The 18,593-nt window shown below is 43.4% G+C and overlaps 1 protein-coding gene across 3 annotated transcripts; it reads right to left on the bottom strand.

The window, feature by feature from the left end:
- Positions 1–709: 709 nt before the first annotated feature.
- RASSF6 (Ras association domain family member 6) lies at positions 710–16,588 on the bottom strand. 3 transcript variants are annotated; one of them, XM_063415190.1, is made up of 12 exons: positions 16,378–16,532; positions 13,027–13,097; positions 11,892–11,981; positions 7,781–7,859; positions 7,271–7,422; positions 5,394–5,485; positions 4,763–4,947; positions 4,558–4,659; positions 3,275–3,326; positions 2,626–2,744; positions 2,442–2,539; positions 710–1,749 (listed from the first exon to the last, which is right to left on the bottom strand). In XM_063415190.1, exons 3-12 carry the CDS (start codon positions 11,960–11,962, stop codon positions 1,674–1,676), a joined length of 1,026 nt encoding a protein of 341 aa, XP_063271260.1. In that variant the 5' UTR covers positions 11,963–11,981; positions 13,027–13,097; positions 16,378–16,532; the 3' UTR covers positions 710–1,673. The 3 variants fall into 3 exon arrangements, with proteins under 3 accessions (XP_063271260.1, XP_063271259.1, XP_063271258.1); XM_063415189.1 differs by lacking the exon at positions 13,027–13,097 and having other exon boundaries at positions 16,378–16,539; XM_063415188.1 differs by lacking the exons at positions 11,892–11,981; positions 13,027–13,097 and having other exon boundaries at positions 16,378–16,588.
- Positions 16,589–18,593: the final 2,005 nt, after the last annotated feature.

Raw genomic sequence — 18,593 nt, 5'->3', positions numbered from 1 at the left:
ATTTACATACAGCAAATAGAACTGTCCCATTACCTAAGGCAAGCAGAAGGGAATTGTTTAATCAAGGGAGTTGGCCCTCAGCACATCGTTGTTCACAAGCTGATGGCTCTGTACTCCACACCCTAAATCTCAAAGCATGCTTTCATTTCTATCTCGCTTGTTGAACTCAGACTCCCAGAATCTAAACCACCATATTTGCAAGGTCTTTCTAATTCATCCTTCTCAACAGGAGAACCTGCTTGGAAACACCTCTTCTCCATATGAACTTCAAGAAATTATTTAATATTCCAATATTTCCACTTGGAGGCACACCCTGCTGCTTCAAGGAATTTCATTTGCACCTGGAAGGCAACTGTCATTTAATTCCTACCTCTTAACTGTGAACTACTTTTATTTCTGCCCTCTGTACTCCCTTGTTCCGGACCATTTTCCTAGGCAGGATTATAAACTGTACCTTGAAATAACACACTTGCTCCAACCCGAGGAGCTTCAATCAGCACCTTGAACTTTACTTTCTGAATTCACATCCCAGTAACGTGATTTTGGGCAGTGTAAAGTTTTACAATTTGATTTATTCTGTACAATTTCTAGGCAACATGTTCTGCACATTCCTTTCCTCCCTTTGCCTTGGTACCAGCATAAGGCAAAGGCAGTTGAAGTAAGCCACAAATACCAGGTAAAAACAAGCAACTACTGCAGGAGGACAATCAACTGTGCACAGATTTATTTTATTCACGTCTTTATAATCTGAGCTCTAACATTCAACACAACTCAGCCAGAAAGGATCCGACAGTTGGCTGCTGTGCCCTGTGTGGGGCTGGGTTGGACCCAAACTGCATCCCTGGGAGGCCTTGAGCCCAACCCTCTGCAGCTGTAACTTGCAGCCTCTCACTGAGCACTTCTCAATTCCCTTTCAAACAGAAATACAGGAAGGAACACAATCATTTATTCCAACTACAAAAACCACCAAGATGCTTTTCAGGACCCTAGAGTGTTTAGTCAGTTCTTACTTTGTAGTCCACGAGGTATTTCAGTGACAAATTCCCTGTCATTGCTAAGAGCTGTGCAGTTCCTAAGTGGGAGGGTTCCCAGTTATGTTTTTCTAACAGTAGATCAAAGCTTAAGCAGTTTCAGCATCCACCAGCCTGAAGTCACTGGATTTCAGGTGTCTTGCATGGATATTTTATAACTTACATGAAAATTCTACCTGCAATTTTAAATACACAAATATCTTCTGCCACTTGGCTCTACTGAAAAGCTTTCTGCTAATGTATTAATGCTAATATTTCTCAAAGAGAGGGACAACCATATTCCTAATCTGCATATTTTCTATCAGCACATTGGTTATTGCAGTATTTTTCTATGCCAGCCTCTTGGACCAGGTCATACATCAGCAGGATTTAAAGCCTTGGGCTTTTCAGGGGATATTTGGCTAAGTTCCAAGTCAGATTCAGCATCTGTTGTTTGGGCGATGTAGTGCAGCTCCTTAGGTGGTTCCAGCCTGCATCCCAGTGCTGCAGGAGTGGGGGCAATCACAGTTGTTTAACGGTGAAGAGCACTTTGTGCTCTCCAAGGCTGATGCACTCCTCAGTCCTAGTCCAGCAAGGGCTGCCCTTCAGCAGCCCAGGCGTTCAGGAGGGGCCATTCCTGGGTGTTCCTAAGGGGCCATCCCATCATACTGTAGTCTCTGTTTTTTTAACACTTCGACTGTGAAGGTGTTGCTGTATCAGGCTCTTCTCTCTTACGTACCTGAGAGGGAGAATGCATTTAAATAATCTCTGCGAACTTTCAACCCAAATTCCAATGAGCTGGTCAAATGGCAACAAAAACTTTCCCAATGCAGGCAAGATTGGTATTTTCTAAACATTTTCTGGACACTTCAATTCAACATGATTATCAGCCCACCATGCAGTAAAAGATCTATGGCTGCTGTAGCTTCTTGGTGCTCATGAACTCAGGACTTACAAATATGGGAGCCCCTCTGGTTTGTACCTGTGGGGCATTTTGAGCTACTGCCAGGGGGATTGCTGTCATTCACCTGAAGTTTTAAAGGGACATCTGGCACTGACATGGCTTAAATACTACAGAACAAAAATATTCTGTGTGTACTGCATTTATTCTTTCCAAGGGAAGAATACACAACAGCAAGTACAAACTGAGGAACCAGTCAGAGGCTCAGAAAGCAAACAGCAAACAAAATAAAGAGAAGTTACCCTGAGGTCCAAATTTTCTGAAGACCCACCCTGTGTGTAGTCAGTAATTCTGAAATCTTTAAGAGCAACAGGATAGGGAAAGGATTATAAACCCTCCCACTCCCTTCAGACTTCCCATCACAGTGTTCTGCCTGCACTCTATTACATCTGTATGTTCTCCTCATGAGCCAGGCCACAACTGTACAGATTGCCCTGGACTCTGTGACACCTCATTTTATGTCTGTTTACCTTGCAATTGTCTGTTGAATCTCCTGCTCCTCTTCTTCATTTATTCTGTGCAGAATCGATTTCAAAAAGGGAAGATGAAATGAAATGTACTGAGCCACCTAACAAGGAGAAGACAACAAAGGCACTACTAACTATGGTTATTGAGAAAAATTCCATGAACTATAAGAAGTGAGGATATACGTACATCACTGCTAATCTCTTCCACATCCCTGTCCATGAGAAAGAACTTGGCAATCTTCTCAGAGGGCCCCTGCAGCAGCCTGTGAAGCAAGGGAACATCTCCACTCCTCAACTGCTTCTTTTCTGGAATTTATAAGCAATGTCATAAAACATGGGACATTCCACAGGGGCTCTATCTATCACCTGCAGTCATGTGCCTTTTTTCCTGACAGGATCCTGTACTGACTCAAGTGCAATTACCAGATACCTAACAGCTCCCTAATATTGTGCCTTCTATAGTACCTTCTCCCTCAGTTCTCTCCTATTCTCTCTGGTGTTCCCATTAATACAGATCAAATCTCCCTTTTCCTGAAAAAGTAAGAGTAAACTGCTATGGAAGTAAACCTTTCCCACTGAACAATGAGTATTTTGAACCCAGCATATGCATTCCAAGGCTGACAGCTGAAAGGGCCCACAATACAATTATTCAGCTTTTCCTCTCCAGAGGAGATATCTCTGAAAGGTCCCTCAGAAGGCAAAATACCACAGCACACACACAGTGCACAAACATGGACAGAGGCCTGGAAGGAGTCCCATTACTCCAAAGGACACAATCCGCACACACACAGAGAATGATTAGAGATTAAGTGATCCAGCAGCAGTGGCTGGCTTACCTCCAGACGCATGGATAACATAAAGTGCAAATTCATGGGGGCTGTTTTCTATCTGCGAAAAAAAAAAAGAAAATCCATTCAGACTCACAGATCTTCCCAGCACTTCCCTCTCAGCATATTTTCCCTGTGCATATCAGCTGAGAGATTAGATTTGGATCAAAGTCTGAGACAGGTATCCAGTCTGCAGTAGAGTTAAAAGATACTGGACCTGGATAAGACAGAAAGCTGTGCTGCCATGCTCACTGTCCCTGTGCTAGCCCTAACCCTTGTGCTCTCATGCTGCCCAAGTCAGTAATACACTGGAACCCCAGATCTTTCTTGCCTGGTCTCCTTGCAGCATCCTTAACTACTTCATATCGCTTACCTCTCCCATCACATGTAGATCTGCTATTTGTGTTGCCATCAAGGTAAACCCCTGTGACCTACCCTCGTGCCTGACAGCCACATTAAGAAAACAACAGAGTTTTTGAACCCTTACTTTGCCATTTATTCCCTGCAACTTTCCACCCTGCTCTGTAATTCCCCTCCTTATTACTCCTAGAAGTTAAGTTTTCCTTCCAAGACACTCCCAAGTCTTACTAACTACATGAAGTAATGCTGCAATAGTGAAGTCTCTAGACAAGTTAAATGGGAAGCTTAAGACCATTAAAGTATAAATTAAACACTAAGCAGCCATGCAAAATCAAGATATTTTGAGAAATACACAGCAGTAAGGGCAAAGCTACTTCTGACCACATACAATGTTGTTGGTGGGAGATGGTTCCAAGGAAATTCCAAGGGGAAAAAAAAAAAAAAAAAAAGTCGTTTCAGACAGTATGGCACTGACCTTGAGCAGCACATTTAACTGTAACTTTCCGCATCTTTCCATATGCCTGGCTCTAAGGGACAGCACGTCCCAGGCACTCAAGCTAACTCGCAGTTGTTTCCCGCAAGCCGCAGCTCCCGGGGCTGCCCGCGGGACGGCAGCACCGCCACGGACAACGCGCAGCCCTTGCCTGCCCTGGGAATGGCGGGAGCGCGGAGCTGAGAGAAGCGGTTCTGCAGTTCTCCGATCGCCGCACACCATGCACCCAGTGTAACTTTTCTGGCCTCTGAGGGCCATGATAACACTAATAAAACAAACCCAACCCACGCATTTAAAATTACCCATGTGGGTGTTTTTTTACAGTCTACTCCATGCACTACCCTGCCTGGTTATTCCCATCTTTACTGCAGTGCTGGAGTGCACACTGGAAGGAACATTTCCAGAACACAGCCATGCCTCCTTCTGCCAGCAGACTTACCTTAAACTTACGAAGCAACTGTTCTATCACTTGTCTGGTTCTCATCTGGCTGTTGATTCTTATTTTCGTTTCTGACCCAAAAGCCGGAGTGAAAACTGACGTCTGGCAACAAGAACAGCCGCACCACGGCATGAGCATAAGGCAAAACTCACTGGACAGGGTTTCCTGTCCCTCAGGTGACAAAATCAAGCCCAAAATTTCCTACCTCGTGGTCGTAGAAGTGGCCGTTGATTGAGAACCTGTGAGTTTCTACTTCTGTCCTGGTTATTGTAGGGAGTTTGGTCCTCTTGCGCACGGCCGTGGCATCACTGCTGGTCCGGGGCAGGGTGGCACAGTCGAGCTCCTGCTCCCTCCTGGACTTCAGCGTGTGACTTTCGTAACATGGATAACCTGGACAGAATAAAACCACACATCATGTGCAGCTGCTCACCCCTCCCTGCCAGCACCCACAGTGAAAGGAGGCTCTTGGTGAAGGGCTTTATTTACTATTTATCATTTTGGGGGTCGAGGGGGAGGGTGGAGCAGGAAAGGAACAAGGCATAGGCATACAATGAAGAATAGGCTGATTGCAGTGGTTGTAGTTTGCTGTTTTGCTCCGTTGGGAATGATTTCTTTGATAAATGCACAGCTCATTCCCACTGGCTGTTCACCAAGTCACCTGCACAGCACTGTTGGCCCTAACCCACCCTAGGTCGGTGTTTCCCCAGCATGCAGTACATGTTACACAGAGCAAAGAGACTTCCCTTTGCTGGTAGGGAAGGCCTGATGTGTGAGATTCCTTTTGCACTGTCACAGAACACAGAATTTTCTGTTAACATGAGAGCACCAACACTAACTTTGCTCAAGGTCTGGCTGTTCCTCAGTAGACTTCAGTGTATCCCCACTAATGTGATGGAGGTCATCAAATTCTCCCCAGCGAGTCATTCCCCTGAAAGACCAAACATGTAGTTATCATTGACAGCTCCTCATTAACTCAGTGATTTCAGTTTATCCTGTGGCCAGGGTTGTTCATGTAATACATTCTTATCCCTGCTCAACTTACAGACTTCAGCATGGTAATTTTAGTTCGAGTCATAATAAAATCAGGTATTAAAATATGGTATAACCATATTTTGGTATCACCCAAATGTAACCCATCCACTTCAGAACCTGCTGAACATCAACCAGGACTTAACTTAAACAACTTACAGTAATTCCTGATCTGTTTTATGGCAACACCCTGGATTAATCTCACTCAGACTACCAGGCAGGCACATAAAACACATATATTGTTGTTTAATAGTTATAGAACACAGGTCTGTTACACAGGTTAGATTACACACAGGCCCTTGTGCTGTCCAAACCAGTTGTGTACGAGAGCAGGAAGTTCCATCCAGCCTTTCAGAAAAGCTATATTCATGTCAGTATTTCCATAAATCATTGCCTAAACTCTTCAGCATAAGGTCTTTAGCCAGTTACTGTTCTGACTGAGAATAAACTAATCTGTAGCCCAATATTAAAAATTAATTCTGTGTGTGTGTACATATATATATATATATGTAATTCCCAACAATATTCAGCTATCCCCAATTTACATGCCAATCAAGATCTTGGTTGTATTCCACACATTTACCAAGTTCATTTAAGATCAGACAGCCAAGCTGCTCTGCATACCTTAAAGCATGTCAGGGCAGCCCCATGTTTCTGGGATAATGAGTTAATGTTTACTTTAGGATACAGATTTCCACCAGTCAGAAGTTTTTTAACAACTGCCCTGCAGGCCACGTGCACCCCACACCAGCAGACCTGGTCAATGTAAACCAAGACCCAGATTTGCCTAAAGTTCAGGTTCTTTCCTAGTTACTCCTGTCAAAATTCATTTCAACAGCCAGAGACAGGGAGGAAGACTACTGGAACTCCACAGCTGCAAAGGTGGCAAATTAAATCCCCATTTCCAACATGTTCCACATGCAATCTAAGACAATAAGTAATTAGAAAAAGAAACTCTCCAATACATAATTTATCAGGGAGTCATTAGGGTGAACATTGATTCTGCCTCTGTATTACAAGATTCAGCTCATCAAATTCAACAACCAAGGCAGGGGAAACAGTGCTCAAAACAAAGAAAAAGTACACTGAGTACTTATATCAGCTGAGCACAACACACTGGAATTTAGAATGTCATTGGCAGCAGCTGGAACAGCTGGTCCGTGGGCATTTTAAGGGTTTTTTACACTATATTTTGCACAAAGTCAATATTCATTCCCTAACTTGAACTCCACTTGAGCAGCAATGGTTCTACACCTCACATAACTGGAAATTTAAGCTGGGACAGACAATCCCTCACACAATTAACTAGCAGATTTTGGCTTCATGCTCTAGTGTGTGCACCAACATGAGGCCTTTCAGGGGCTACCAGCATCAGGTGTACATGGAAACATGCAGGGTTTGTTTGGGTCTTTTTACGTACATCAATTTTCCAGTCCTTGTATAGGAATAGCCAGTTCCCATGAAAAAGAGCAGCCTCCTCCAGCTCCTTAGTCTGAGGGTCAAACACAGATACTACAAACACACACCTTTCTGTGCAGCAGAAGGGGCTGAAAGGCTCTGCTGTCCAGCAACCACCAAGGCCTGTGGGGAATCTGGGATATCCAGTGCAGCCAGCCATATCCATTGAAGCTACAACATGAGCTATCTTGAAGTGCTAGCCTCCTTTGGGAAGTTCATACATTACCTTTTACTAGGGAAAAAACCTGCATTCTCCGTTGACTTCAGGGTTACAAAAGAGGGTATCTGCTTCTCATCCTGAATTTTTAATCGGATAGGATGTTGCACTCCCCAGAATATTGAGAGGATTCCTTCAATGAATGGTGTGCTTCCTTCTTGCTGGAGAAAAACCATGAAATAGATTATTATTACTTGATGATTTTTACTCTGTTATTATCTAGCACTAACTATCTCCCCTCAAAGTAACAGGAATACAGTGAAATCACTGAGGCTGACACAGCCGTGGAACAGATTACTTGGAGAATGTGTAACCTCAGTTTTAAGCAATTTCCAAAACAGCCAAAGCTGCAGGCTGATCTGATCAGTTCAAGAAACCAGTTCTGGTTTATTATATTAGATGGAGTATGTCATGCAATAAAAACACCACAGCAAGTGCTGGAGTCCAGAGCTGTGAGGAAAAGAGAGTATTAATTTGTGATGTCCAGATTAGTGGAGTTTCTCACCCCTAAATCCTTACCTGATTATATCTCAGCTGCAGATTCTCTTGATCTGAATAGTAAGAGTTATAATTCTTCAGAAGAGAACTGAGCTGCTCTCTAAAATACAGATCACAATGAAAAAAAATTTTTAACATGTCTGTAAAATGCAAGTGGTATGTGGCAGGGTAACACCCCATAACTGTGCTACCCATATCATCCTTGTATAGGTTTATTTATGATTCATACACCATTTTCTGAGAGTAAAGTTTTGTCAAATTACGGGGTTGCTCATAAGTTGCTTCTTTAAATACCCAGAGGAAATTAATTAGTCAGTCCCACATGACCTTAATAACACTGCCTCAGAATAGCTCGTAGTTTGCACCTCTGTAGCAGTCATGAGGAGGAAGCAAACAGAACAACATCCCCATGCACCAATGTTGCAGATTATTTTAACTAAGCTGCACTTGGTTTTCCCTGCATGATGGCTTCCATTCAGTTTTAATACTGCTGCAGATACCTTTCTTATCTCCAAACACCTACAGGATGTCTAACATTTCTATTTCTCTGTTTGACACAGAACAGACTTGCACTACATCTTTGCTGAGAGGAGGAAGGAAGGAAGATAAAGAGAACCTCTACAAACAAGGAGTCATGGAGACAAAAAGCCAGCTGCAGCTCAGGCTATGGAGGGCTGAACAATGACAGAATTAACTGAAATGTATTTCAAGGCCATTGAGAATGAAACACTCTTCCCCACACCATTTAAAGGTGACTAAGACTGTAATTCAAACAAGCAATTCCCACCAGCAGAGGTGGTTAACCATGGGGAACAACTGCATGGAAGTGTACAAATTCTTCCTTATGGACTAATGACTACAGTGGTTTCATGTCCTGCCTCACAGTGATGTGTGAAGACACCAGGTTTGTTTCCAAATAATGCCTGTTATTTCTACATTTGTGTGAGCTGTTGGAACAGCAGGCCCACAGTTTGAACACACAGCACCTGCAAACTCTGCACCACATGTTCCTCAGAGAGCTGCTGAAGCTATTCAGAACTCATGTACCATCAGAAACACTATTACAACTCCTCCACCAATTTTAAATACAGAAGTGCCCCAGAGGAACTGACAGCCTAACATGGGATACGACCCAGGAATGTGGCCTTCCCCAGAGCCCAGCGGCCCAAACACCAGGGAAGAACCAGGGACAGCCAGGAGGGCAGGTAACACCTCCATGATGTGCTTGGGGCAGAAGGCCATACAAAGCATGAACATGGAAAGCTTTCCTTGGTATACCTATCCCTCCCCTCTCCACCTAATAAACAGGACACTGTGTCCTGTTGCTTTAGAGAGACTTTTCCCATGGTGAGAAGGGAAAAGATCAACAGGGCTTTTACCTAGCAGGTAACAGGAGGACAAGGGCTGCAATACTAAACTCAAGGTTCATTGTATTCCCTGCTAATTCTGTGGATGTAAATTATTTACTTTACATTCCTGCAATTTCACACACGAAAATATTTTTAACTAGCTTTATCAACTGGACTCTAAACAAGGATTTTCAACATTTACATCAACTTACTTTGGTCTTGAATCCTCAGAATACTGAGAATACCCAATGCAAAACCCCTTCTTTGCACTGGGTTGAAATGGATCATTACAGGTTCTTTGTGTCTTGTGAGCTGTGAGGGACCACATTCAGGTCATCCCACCAAAAGGGAATGCAAATAGATTTGGATAAGAATCAGACACAAGCCCAGTTCTGATCATGCTGGCTACAGGTAAGTAAGATTAAGCACATCTTGGCCTTGTACACAGGCAAGCTCCAGATGCAATTCATGATTATCAGGCAAGTAGGAGATAGGCAGTTCTGTCTGACAGATATTGTGACAGACCTGCTGATCCTGCTCAAGAGGTGCTTCAAACTCAAGTCCCTTTTATTTCAGAGCATTTGGCAATCATTTTATTGACAGCTGTTATTTCACAAGTTTTTTTCCAAGCAGGAAGTTGGGAATTTGAGCTCCCTGAAGATGGATTAGAAATACATAAGCGACTTGGGTCACACTCTGAGGCCCACCTATTACTCTTAGTCCATGTTGACTGCAAAGGCAAATAAAATCATAGACTAACAGCAGTAAGTGGTCTGGTAAGGGTCATCTCTGAAGCAGATTCTGTTTTTCAGAGCATGCTCTCAAGATTTTCACAGTTTCTTGCCTTGTCTAGAAAAACTTGCCATTACCTTCCTCAGAAGTTTGTGTAAGTAAATCTTTCAGGTTTCAGCCTTGCATTAGTGCAACCAACAGTGACAAACCACACAAGCAATTAGAAAAGCCCTGAAGGAGAGATTAACAGCAGCTCACTCTGACTTATTTGTCCTTATGTAGTAGAAACATAAGAGCAAAAACCAATTTCCCTTCTTTTTGCCCCAGAGGGAATATGTCCACCAGCCGAGTTTAAGAAGTAGTCTTACTGTAACACATATTCCTACTGCCCTAACCTAGAGAGAGATGCCATCTCTGCTGAGTTTGGTGTCTGGAAAATCAGCAGCTGTTGTATTGCAAGCAGCTTTGTGACAACAGCCAAACACAGCCATTGATAGAAACCAAAGCCAGGTAACTGGCAGAACAACTCACCCCAAAAACGTAATATGCACTGCAGATTCACCACTTTCTTCAGTAGCAAAAGTACAAAGAAGCTGCAAGATCAGGTGCCCCAGTGGTAAACCACAACAGAGCTCAGACTGTTCTCTGGAAACATTAACCCAGGACAGCTCATCTGTGCCCTCTCCTGCCCAGCTCTACACACAGTCTGTGAATATTTATGGCAGTTATGCTGGAGACGCAGCAGTTCAGGCAGCCAAATCATCCCACAAGCTTTGGTCAGCCTTTTGATCCAGCCATTGTGCAACTTCCAAACAGCAAGCTTGCCCCATCAGCAAGATTCGCAGGATAGAACTGGAAAAGAAGTAGTATAACAGCAGATTCAAAGTGTAGATGAGGGATGACAGTATGGAAATTGCATTGGAAGCAAGCCTGAGGGCATATGGAATGTCAGTGGTTCTTGAAACACTTATTTCCCTTTTTGCAAGGCAAAGGAAGTTTAAACCATGGCTGTCATGCAGAAAGGTCTCAACTGGGATACACATTTCATCACATGAACAGGCAAGTATTTAGCAGAATAAAGCCCCAGAGACACTAGTTCAATTGGTACATTTCGAAACACCTTTGCATGCCAAGTTCACACACATAAATTACCTCTGACACAAAAGCAGTGCATCCCAAATTAGCAGCAGTATAAAGGGAACGACTCTGGAAGAGAAAGGGAGTGATGCATCTGCTGCCTGTGTGCTCTGGGCAAAGCCCTGACACCCTTCCTTGAAATGGGAGAAAACAGCATTGCTTAGGCCACATAGGAAAGTATCAGGCTTCAGGAACAAATCCCTACTGCAGCACAATAAATTCCATTGCAGACCCTATCCCAGGCTGAGTCCACAGGTAGTTTCTTTCCCACAGGAAGACCAAGAGCGAAGGGAAGAGAGGCCCTTCTTCCAGCTCCTGTGCTCTTGTCAACAGGAGAAAAACAATCCCGTAAGAAAGGGGGTGAAGCTAAATGCCAGGTGCCTCGGAGTTTGGGGCAGCAGTAGGAAAATTTCCTCCCAGGGGGACCGAACTGTGAAAAAGCATCCCACAAATGACAGACTGCAATTCCAAACTTTTTTTTACAGGTAGGTCACTTCCTCTGACCACAGCAGAGAGCTAGCAGCCCCAAAAGTCTTTCTGCACAGATACCCTGCAATCTGGGGCTGCCAAACTCCAAGCTGCACACAAGCAGAGCTCAACCCTGGAACTCATGGTCAATTCCAGATTTCCAAGACAGGAAGGTTTTCTTCCCTAACTTGTAATTTTATTTCAGAATCCTGTAGAAGGGCTGTTCTCCTTACAGAACAAAACCACAGACCCAAAGGTTTAAATGCTCTGTTCTTTTAATTCCATGTAAAGGCCAACTCTGTTCTGTAGACAGGTTAAACTAAGTGGTATGGATTGCTGTTGCCACAGACTTAGCTCCCTACAGGATCCCCTGTCAATTAATAAATGTGGAATAACTTGAAAGAAATCAGCAAAGTCATTAAATGTTCAGGGTTTTAATAATTTACCTGGTTACAAACTTCTCTTCATTGATGAAAACAGAAGGCAGATGCTGTGCCTTCATAGTCACTTTCTTCATTTACTCAGAAGAGATGAATCTAAGCAAGAGGTCAAAAAAAAGTAAATACATTTACTACTGCTACTACAGAAGATGGAATAGTAATCAAGCACAAAGCTTTAACTGGCCAAGTGAAACAGGCTGGGACGCTCAAGCTGAGGCCTCACCGTACCATATTTTGACTACTTTATACTTTGCCTTAGTACGTAAGTATTTCCCACTCCTAATAAAAAAGCCATAAGCCATTCCCATCAAGTATATAACAGTACTTTAAATCACAAGTACTAAATCTACCAGGACTTTCTCAAGCAGTTTTAAAACCACTTCAACTCCAGGATTACGTTTGAGTTGTTAGCAGTCTGAGACAGCAGCCCTTGTACTGGTCAGAATCCATGTGTCCACTATGGACAGAGGATTACCCAGGGTCACCGAAACACACCATGACTCAGCAAACCACCCTCATCCAGACTCCTAAAACTAGGCAAGGGAAGGAGTGTTGATGATTAGCAGTGTCCTGCAGCACACCAAGAAAGCAAATGAAATAGCAAAGAGAGAACAAGATGGTAATTTCAGGGAGGCAGCAATACAATTTACAGATTTCCCATTGGGATTTGAGCATATTATGCAGGCAATGAGCCAGACCCACGAGACTTCAACAATGCATTCCTCAATAAGCTTAATTATGGAGTCTAGGCCCTTTCCTTTACCCTCAGGTACCAGAATAAAAGGAAGACTGAGGAGTTAACTGAACAAGTGGCATCACACATGGCAGGGAAAAACCCTCAAAGAATCCCATGAAAAGCAGTAACATCTCCAAGGACTGCACTGGAAGTTGATCATTCCACTTCCATTTCTCTCATTTCGGCATGACAGACAAGGGCATTTGGCTCACAGCACTCAATGTCCATTGTCCCTTATGCCAGGAGTTGACTTGAATCTGATTTCAGACTGCATTGGACAGGGCCTAGTCAAAGATATCTGCAAAAATTGTCTATAGTCCCAATGACAAGTAGCCTTTCAAAAACTGATTTAGGGAACATTTAACCTTGAACAGATCATGGCTGGACAAAGAGTAAACATCTCACCTCTGTGTACTTCACTATTGAGTGGCTTTTTTAGATGTGAGCAATTTTCCACAATCATAGATAAATATCTTCTAAAAAACAACATATGTGGACAAATAAGAAGTTTTGCATATCAAAACCATGATCTTCACCCTACCAAATATACAGGAAGTTATTTCATAACCCCTAAAACCAGAGTGCACTACCAAAATGAGCTTTACCTGAACAGCTGGTGTTTTTAGCAGTGCTCTATCAGGAGCTCACTGAAAGGAGCAGAACTCCCTTTGTCCTTTGGGTGACATCCATCAAGACAAAAACATACTTGAAAGTCAAACAAGCCCAGGGACTTCTGCACAGACATGAGTTTGTATGTGAGGAATACACTGCTATATACCACCCCTCTGAAATGACTTCAGTAACCACTGGCCACACCCTGAAATCTGATTTTATGCAATTTACTTAAGACCTCTAAGTGAAGCAGCTGCCTTTGTCAGTGTAATTTCAAGCCATTTTTACAAGATGCAGAGGAGTTTATGTACTTTGGCACCTGAATAACTGAACATACACTTCAGCTTCCTCCCACCTGTCAGGAAACAACTAAGAGCAGTGGATAGCCAAGTTACCTCTATTAATTATAGAGCAGTGACACTGGAAAGCTCCAGCACCGCTTCACTGCTTACAGTTGCACTCTTTTCTACAGTATTTGGCCTTAAAATGATTCATCTGAAAGAAAAAGCTGATCTCTGCACATGGAGAGAAGTGACCTTTGCACACACAAAAAAAGAGATGAACACTGTGTTTCGCTATGCAGTGGATGGCTCCTAGTAAATTATTTGCCTTAAACACCTTGAACAGATTTTAATCAGCCAGGTGCCATTAAAATGCTGAAAAAAACCTAACTGGAAGAGTGGGTGGTGATGGGGATAATTCTTCACCAATGCCTTTCTCTCCCTCACAGCCCAAACATCCAGGACAAAGCCTTCTTTCCTATGACTGGTGGAGAAGCACAACTCCCACTATGTTTCCCTCATTTATGTGACCAGCTGTGCTTATCAGCCTTGTATCAAACACTTCCACACCGCCAGCTCACTCCAGAGATGAACTCTTCTCCCTGGACCCTTCCCATGGGCACATTCTGGCTGCACACCTCTTACAGTGTTTATTTCTAACCAAGCCCTAAACCTGTGGGTTGCCACCACACAGTGGCTTCCCTAACACCAGTACCTGACACAACAGATGTCAGGATATTTGCACTGGCACTCCCTAAATCCACAAAGTTGTTAGATTTTCCATCACCTCCTGCCATCTTGCTGCTTTCCATGTAACTTCCCTGTAGTCCTTTTGAGGAAGAAAACAGAAGTGAAATACCTTTTCCATTGCTCCCTTTGATTTGAACTAACTAAACCATGCTAATTCTCCAGCCACTCCAACCATATCTGCCTGTGTCATTTACTCAAAGCCATCTTCTGACTTACTTGGTGTCTTTACCATTATGTTAAACTGGACTAGAAGGGCAGAATTTCCTCAGATAGGTTACACCTAGAAAGTGGGATCTTGGCTGGACTAAATTGCTGGCCTGAGACTTAACCAAGTAGAAACCTAATGCTTGCAGAAGATTGAGAGAAGCATGAAATATACAGTGAAGGAAAGAAGGGAAAGCAAAGGGAAAGTCAGGAGGAAATGAAAACTGGGGCAGCTGCAAACTGAGCATCTCTAGAGGAGGACTGCAATTATTGGAGGAGTCTAGGAAAAGCAAAGAGAAAAAAGACCAGTGCACATTTCAAAGCTGCAAGAGCATCAACACATCAGGGCATAAGACGGATCTCACAAAGGGAATGAGCTGTACTTGTCTGTAAGATGTGTCACCTGAAATGTAGGGGTTTTTTCCCAAAGAAAAAGTCCAAGTGTCAATGCAGAGGCAAATAAGAGGACTTGCTCCCTTTTATTGAGTATTTTTAAGTCATTTACTTAATGGCACAGACCAGGGACAGTAGAGCGCAGGAATGACAAAGCAAAAGGTTACACAGATTTTTAGACAAGGATAAAAAAAGGCAGTTGCAGAAAAGGACTGGAAGAACAGGGACCCCTGGGATCCAGAACTGAGCCAAGACAGCATCTCAATTTGTGTAACAGCCTGGACATACTTTCTAGTGCATCCATATATTAAGACAGGGCCCACAGAGTGCAGTGTGCTACACAGAGACTCTGCCGGTGCTAGAGAAACTAAAACTCCAAATCTCAGCAAAGATCCCTAAGTATTTTGACCCAGTGCTTCCCAAAGGTCTTCCAAACCCACAGGAAGTCAGGATAGGGTGAACTTCTTCCATTTCTTTTATAGAAACCACAAGGCTCAGCTGTCTGTTAACTCAGCTATCAACATACACATTGAATATTTTGTACAGCACAAAGCTTTGCACCATAGGCACAACATCATATCCAGCTGAGTCATCTTCTAAATTCACAAGTGTCTGGTATTTAGCAAATTTTCAATCATGACTGGTTTCTATAACGATGAATGTAAGATGTGCTCAGCTAGACAAACTCAGTATCAGCAGAATAACTTTAGTAGTCACATACTCTAGTTACGGGACTTCATGTTCCCTTTTTTGTTTTGTTTACATTAGATGTCCCTACCACCAAAAAAAAAGGTGGTAATTAAAACAAAGTACTTAGTCTGAACAATTTTGTTTTCCCCACTAAAAAAAAGGGTTTTGTTTTTTTTCTTGAGCTTTCAGATTTCTTCACACCTTATTTTACTAACTAGCAGTTCAGTACAGAACATTAAGAGCATTCCTTTAGTACAAATCACAGCATAAGCGCTCTGCTCAGGCAGGCTCGGAAGAGGATTTGACAAAAACAGCAGTAAGTTGCTTTATGAGAATATGGCCCCTTAACTTTCCCAGGCACAACGTAGGAGACACACGCTCCCTTCTCTCAGGCATTACTAGAGCAGGGCTCGCACACATCTCTTTCAAACACTATGCGACCCCATTTTCGGAGGAGAAGTTACTATCTGTTTGCAGTCGACCGGCACAGACTGTTTTTAGCCGCAGAAAAGCGCGCACAAGGTCACTGATGTCACTTCTAAATCACCCCCGTACTGAATGAAGGGCACTGCGGGCTGGTGGCCACGGGCACGCCGAGGAGCAGCACTCCCTGTTACCCGCCCGCTTCAATCTCAGCTCACTCTCACGAACCGCTCAGGAACTTTGTGTCAAGCATTTCTGAGCAAGCATTTCACCTTCCCTCCGGCACCCAAATGACCCCAGAGGAGTGTGACTGGAGTTCCGGGTGGCTGCGAAGGACCTTGCTTACCCCGATACCGCAGCTTACACAGCGAGCAGCACAGCTCCAGTCTTCCTTTGCACTTACCTGGGCGTGCGATCCGAGCAGGAGGAGCACAGGAGGAGTTTCACATACCTCTCCCTGAGCCCTGAAAAAGGCATGGCAACGTGGGCCTGGCGGACAGCTACCTCTGCTGCTGCATGGGACCCACGGAGCTGTTAATTACTATTTTGCTTAACTGGGAATGCTGGAAGCCCAGGACACTCCCCGCACCTCGGTGCACGTCGGGAATATTTACCTACCACTTTGCTTTCCCCGAGCGCCCGCCCTTAGTCACGGTTCCACCTCCAGGAGGCTCCGGTTAACACTTTAATCACTAACTTTACAAAGGGTGGCAACCTGCCGACTCCCTGGAATCATCGGGTGACACACCGTGAAACATCTGTGCCCAAAGCACTTGCCAGGCTTTAACTTCCTCTGTTTCCTAATCCACTGGATAACGTATGCTTTCCCTCAGATACATGCCCATCTTCAGTGTTTGGGGGAAAAACTGGTACAGTCCATCAGATTATGCCCCAGTGTAGATATATAGATTTAGAACATTATGACAAATTGTGACGGCTTGATCCCTTAACCCCACACAGTTACTGTTGCTGAACTGTATAATACTCTTATGAATATTATGGGGCAAGAGTTGCAGCTGTAAGAAGGAAAGCATTGCCTCTTACCTTAATTGCTGAGCAGTAAATTGCATACGCAGATGGTTAAGCTAGAAAAAAGAACTGAACCAAGACACACCTTCCCAGTTCCTATTGTTTGCCCATCTGTTTCCAACAAATAATTCATTCATCAGATCAACCCCAAAACAAGAAGTTACTGGGCCACACAGAAGAGTCTGGAAAGCGCCAAACCTGAATTTGCCTTCACAACCATCTCATTGCACTGATTTCTATCAAGTTACTTTTGCTTTATATAATTTGATGTTAGGGAGAGGCAGAACAGACTCAAATACTCAAATATTTGATTCCTGATCACATCCTATCCTGTGGTATACTTCTCTCCAGAGACAGACCCACTGCCAAAGATGCACCACAGTAAGACTGGTATTTGGGATTAAAGTGTGTGTTGCAGTTGCTGTGCGCCTTGGAAATATTGACACAAGGATTGAATTGGTATTTACAACATCGTGAATCTCTCAAAACAGGAGCGAAGGAACATGCAGGGTTTTTTTTCTCAGTTCACAACAGCATAGAAGCTCTGTGCTGGGGCTTGGAGCTTCATGCCAAGCTCAATCTCTGGAGCTGCTCCATCTCAACTGGGACAGTTGAGCACAAATCCACATAGCTTCCCAATTGCTGTAAAACCAGAGGTTTGATTTTTCCTGTCGCAGCTTCAGATACTTGAGCACACTGCCTGATGCTCTGGGATCAGAGAGCTGGAGCAGAGAGCAATAGCAGCCTGACCCCTTCAAATCTCTAACCCAAGATAATATCAAATATCTGTTTTTGACAAGTATGCCACCCTGCTGGACACTCACACTGTAATGCTGTTGGGCACTAGGAGGTACACAGGTATTTTGATGACTGAAGACCACACTATTGGCTTACAACAGCAAAATGTGATGTTACCCCTCCCCCGAATAAATCAGGCTTCATCCTGACCCTAAACTTTTCAACTGAAAAAACAAACAAAACCTCAGGTTTCTAGGGATAGCTTGCTTGTTTATTTTTTTAATAGTTTTATAACCAAGTTTTGAAAACCCAATGCTTAAAGTACTTAGCTTCATGCAAAGATGTCTCAGAGAGAAATTAATACAATAAAGCAATGAAACCTGTAATTGTAATAAAAAACTAAAGCTCTCATTTCTGGTAAAACCAGGTGTGTAGGTCCTTGCCTTGGCCTAGGCAATGTGGCTCTGGTTTGTTTCTAGTTTTCTCTCTCCCCCTTGAACTCTTCCTACCAATGGACAAGTTTTGACCTCATCTGAGTCACACAAAATTACTTGGTGAGTACTTGGGAAGGACTCATCTGTGCAAGCTGGGAACAGGTACGGGGAGGGGAAACAGGGCCACAGAGCAGGAACTACTTTATTGTCAATTCCAAGAAATAGAAGGCTTTGATCCCTTTAATAGAAATTAAATAATCAATGCACAGAGACAATTATTTTTTCGTCTTTCATAATCAGCATAGTTTGCATGCTCTGGAAATCTACGAACAAGTCACAACTTGGTAGTACTACTTCACTTCTTGAGTGAAAGGGTAACAATAATTTCTTTACAACAGGCAGGAAATGTGATGATCCT

The sequence above is a fragment of the Prinia subflava genome, chromosome 18 (assembly GCF_021018805.1).
Source record: "Prinia subflava isolate CZ2003 ecotype Zambia chromosome 18, Cam_Psub_1.2, whole genome shotgun sequence".
In the NCBI taxonomy this organism is placed as follows: domain Eukaryota; kingdom Metazoa; phylum Chordata; class Aves; order Passeriformes; family Cisticolidae; genus Prinia; species Prinia subflava.
Note: the sequence above shows the minus strand (reverse complement) of the source record. Positions and strands in the feature narration are given on the sequence as shown.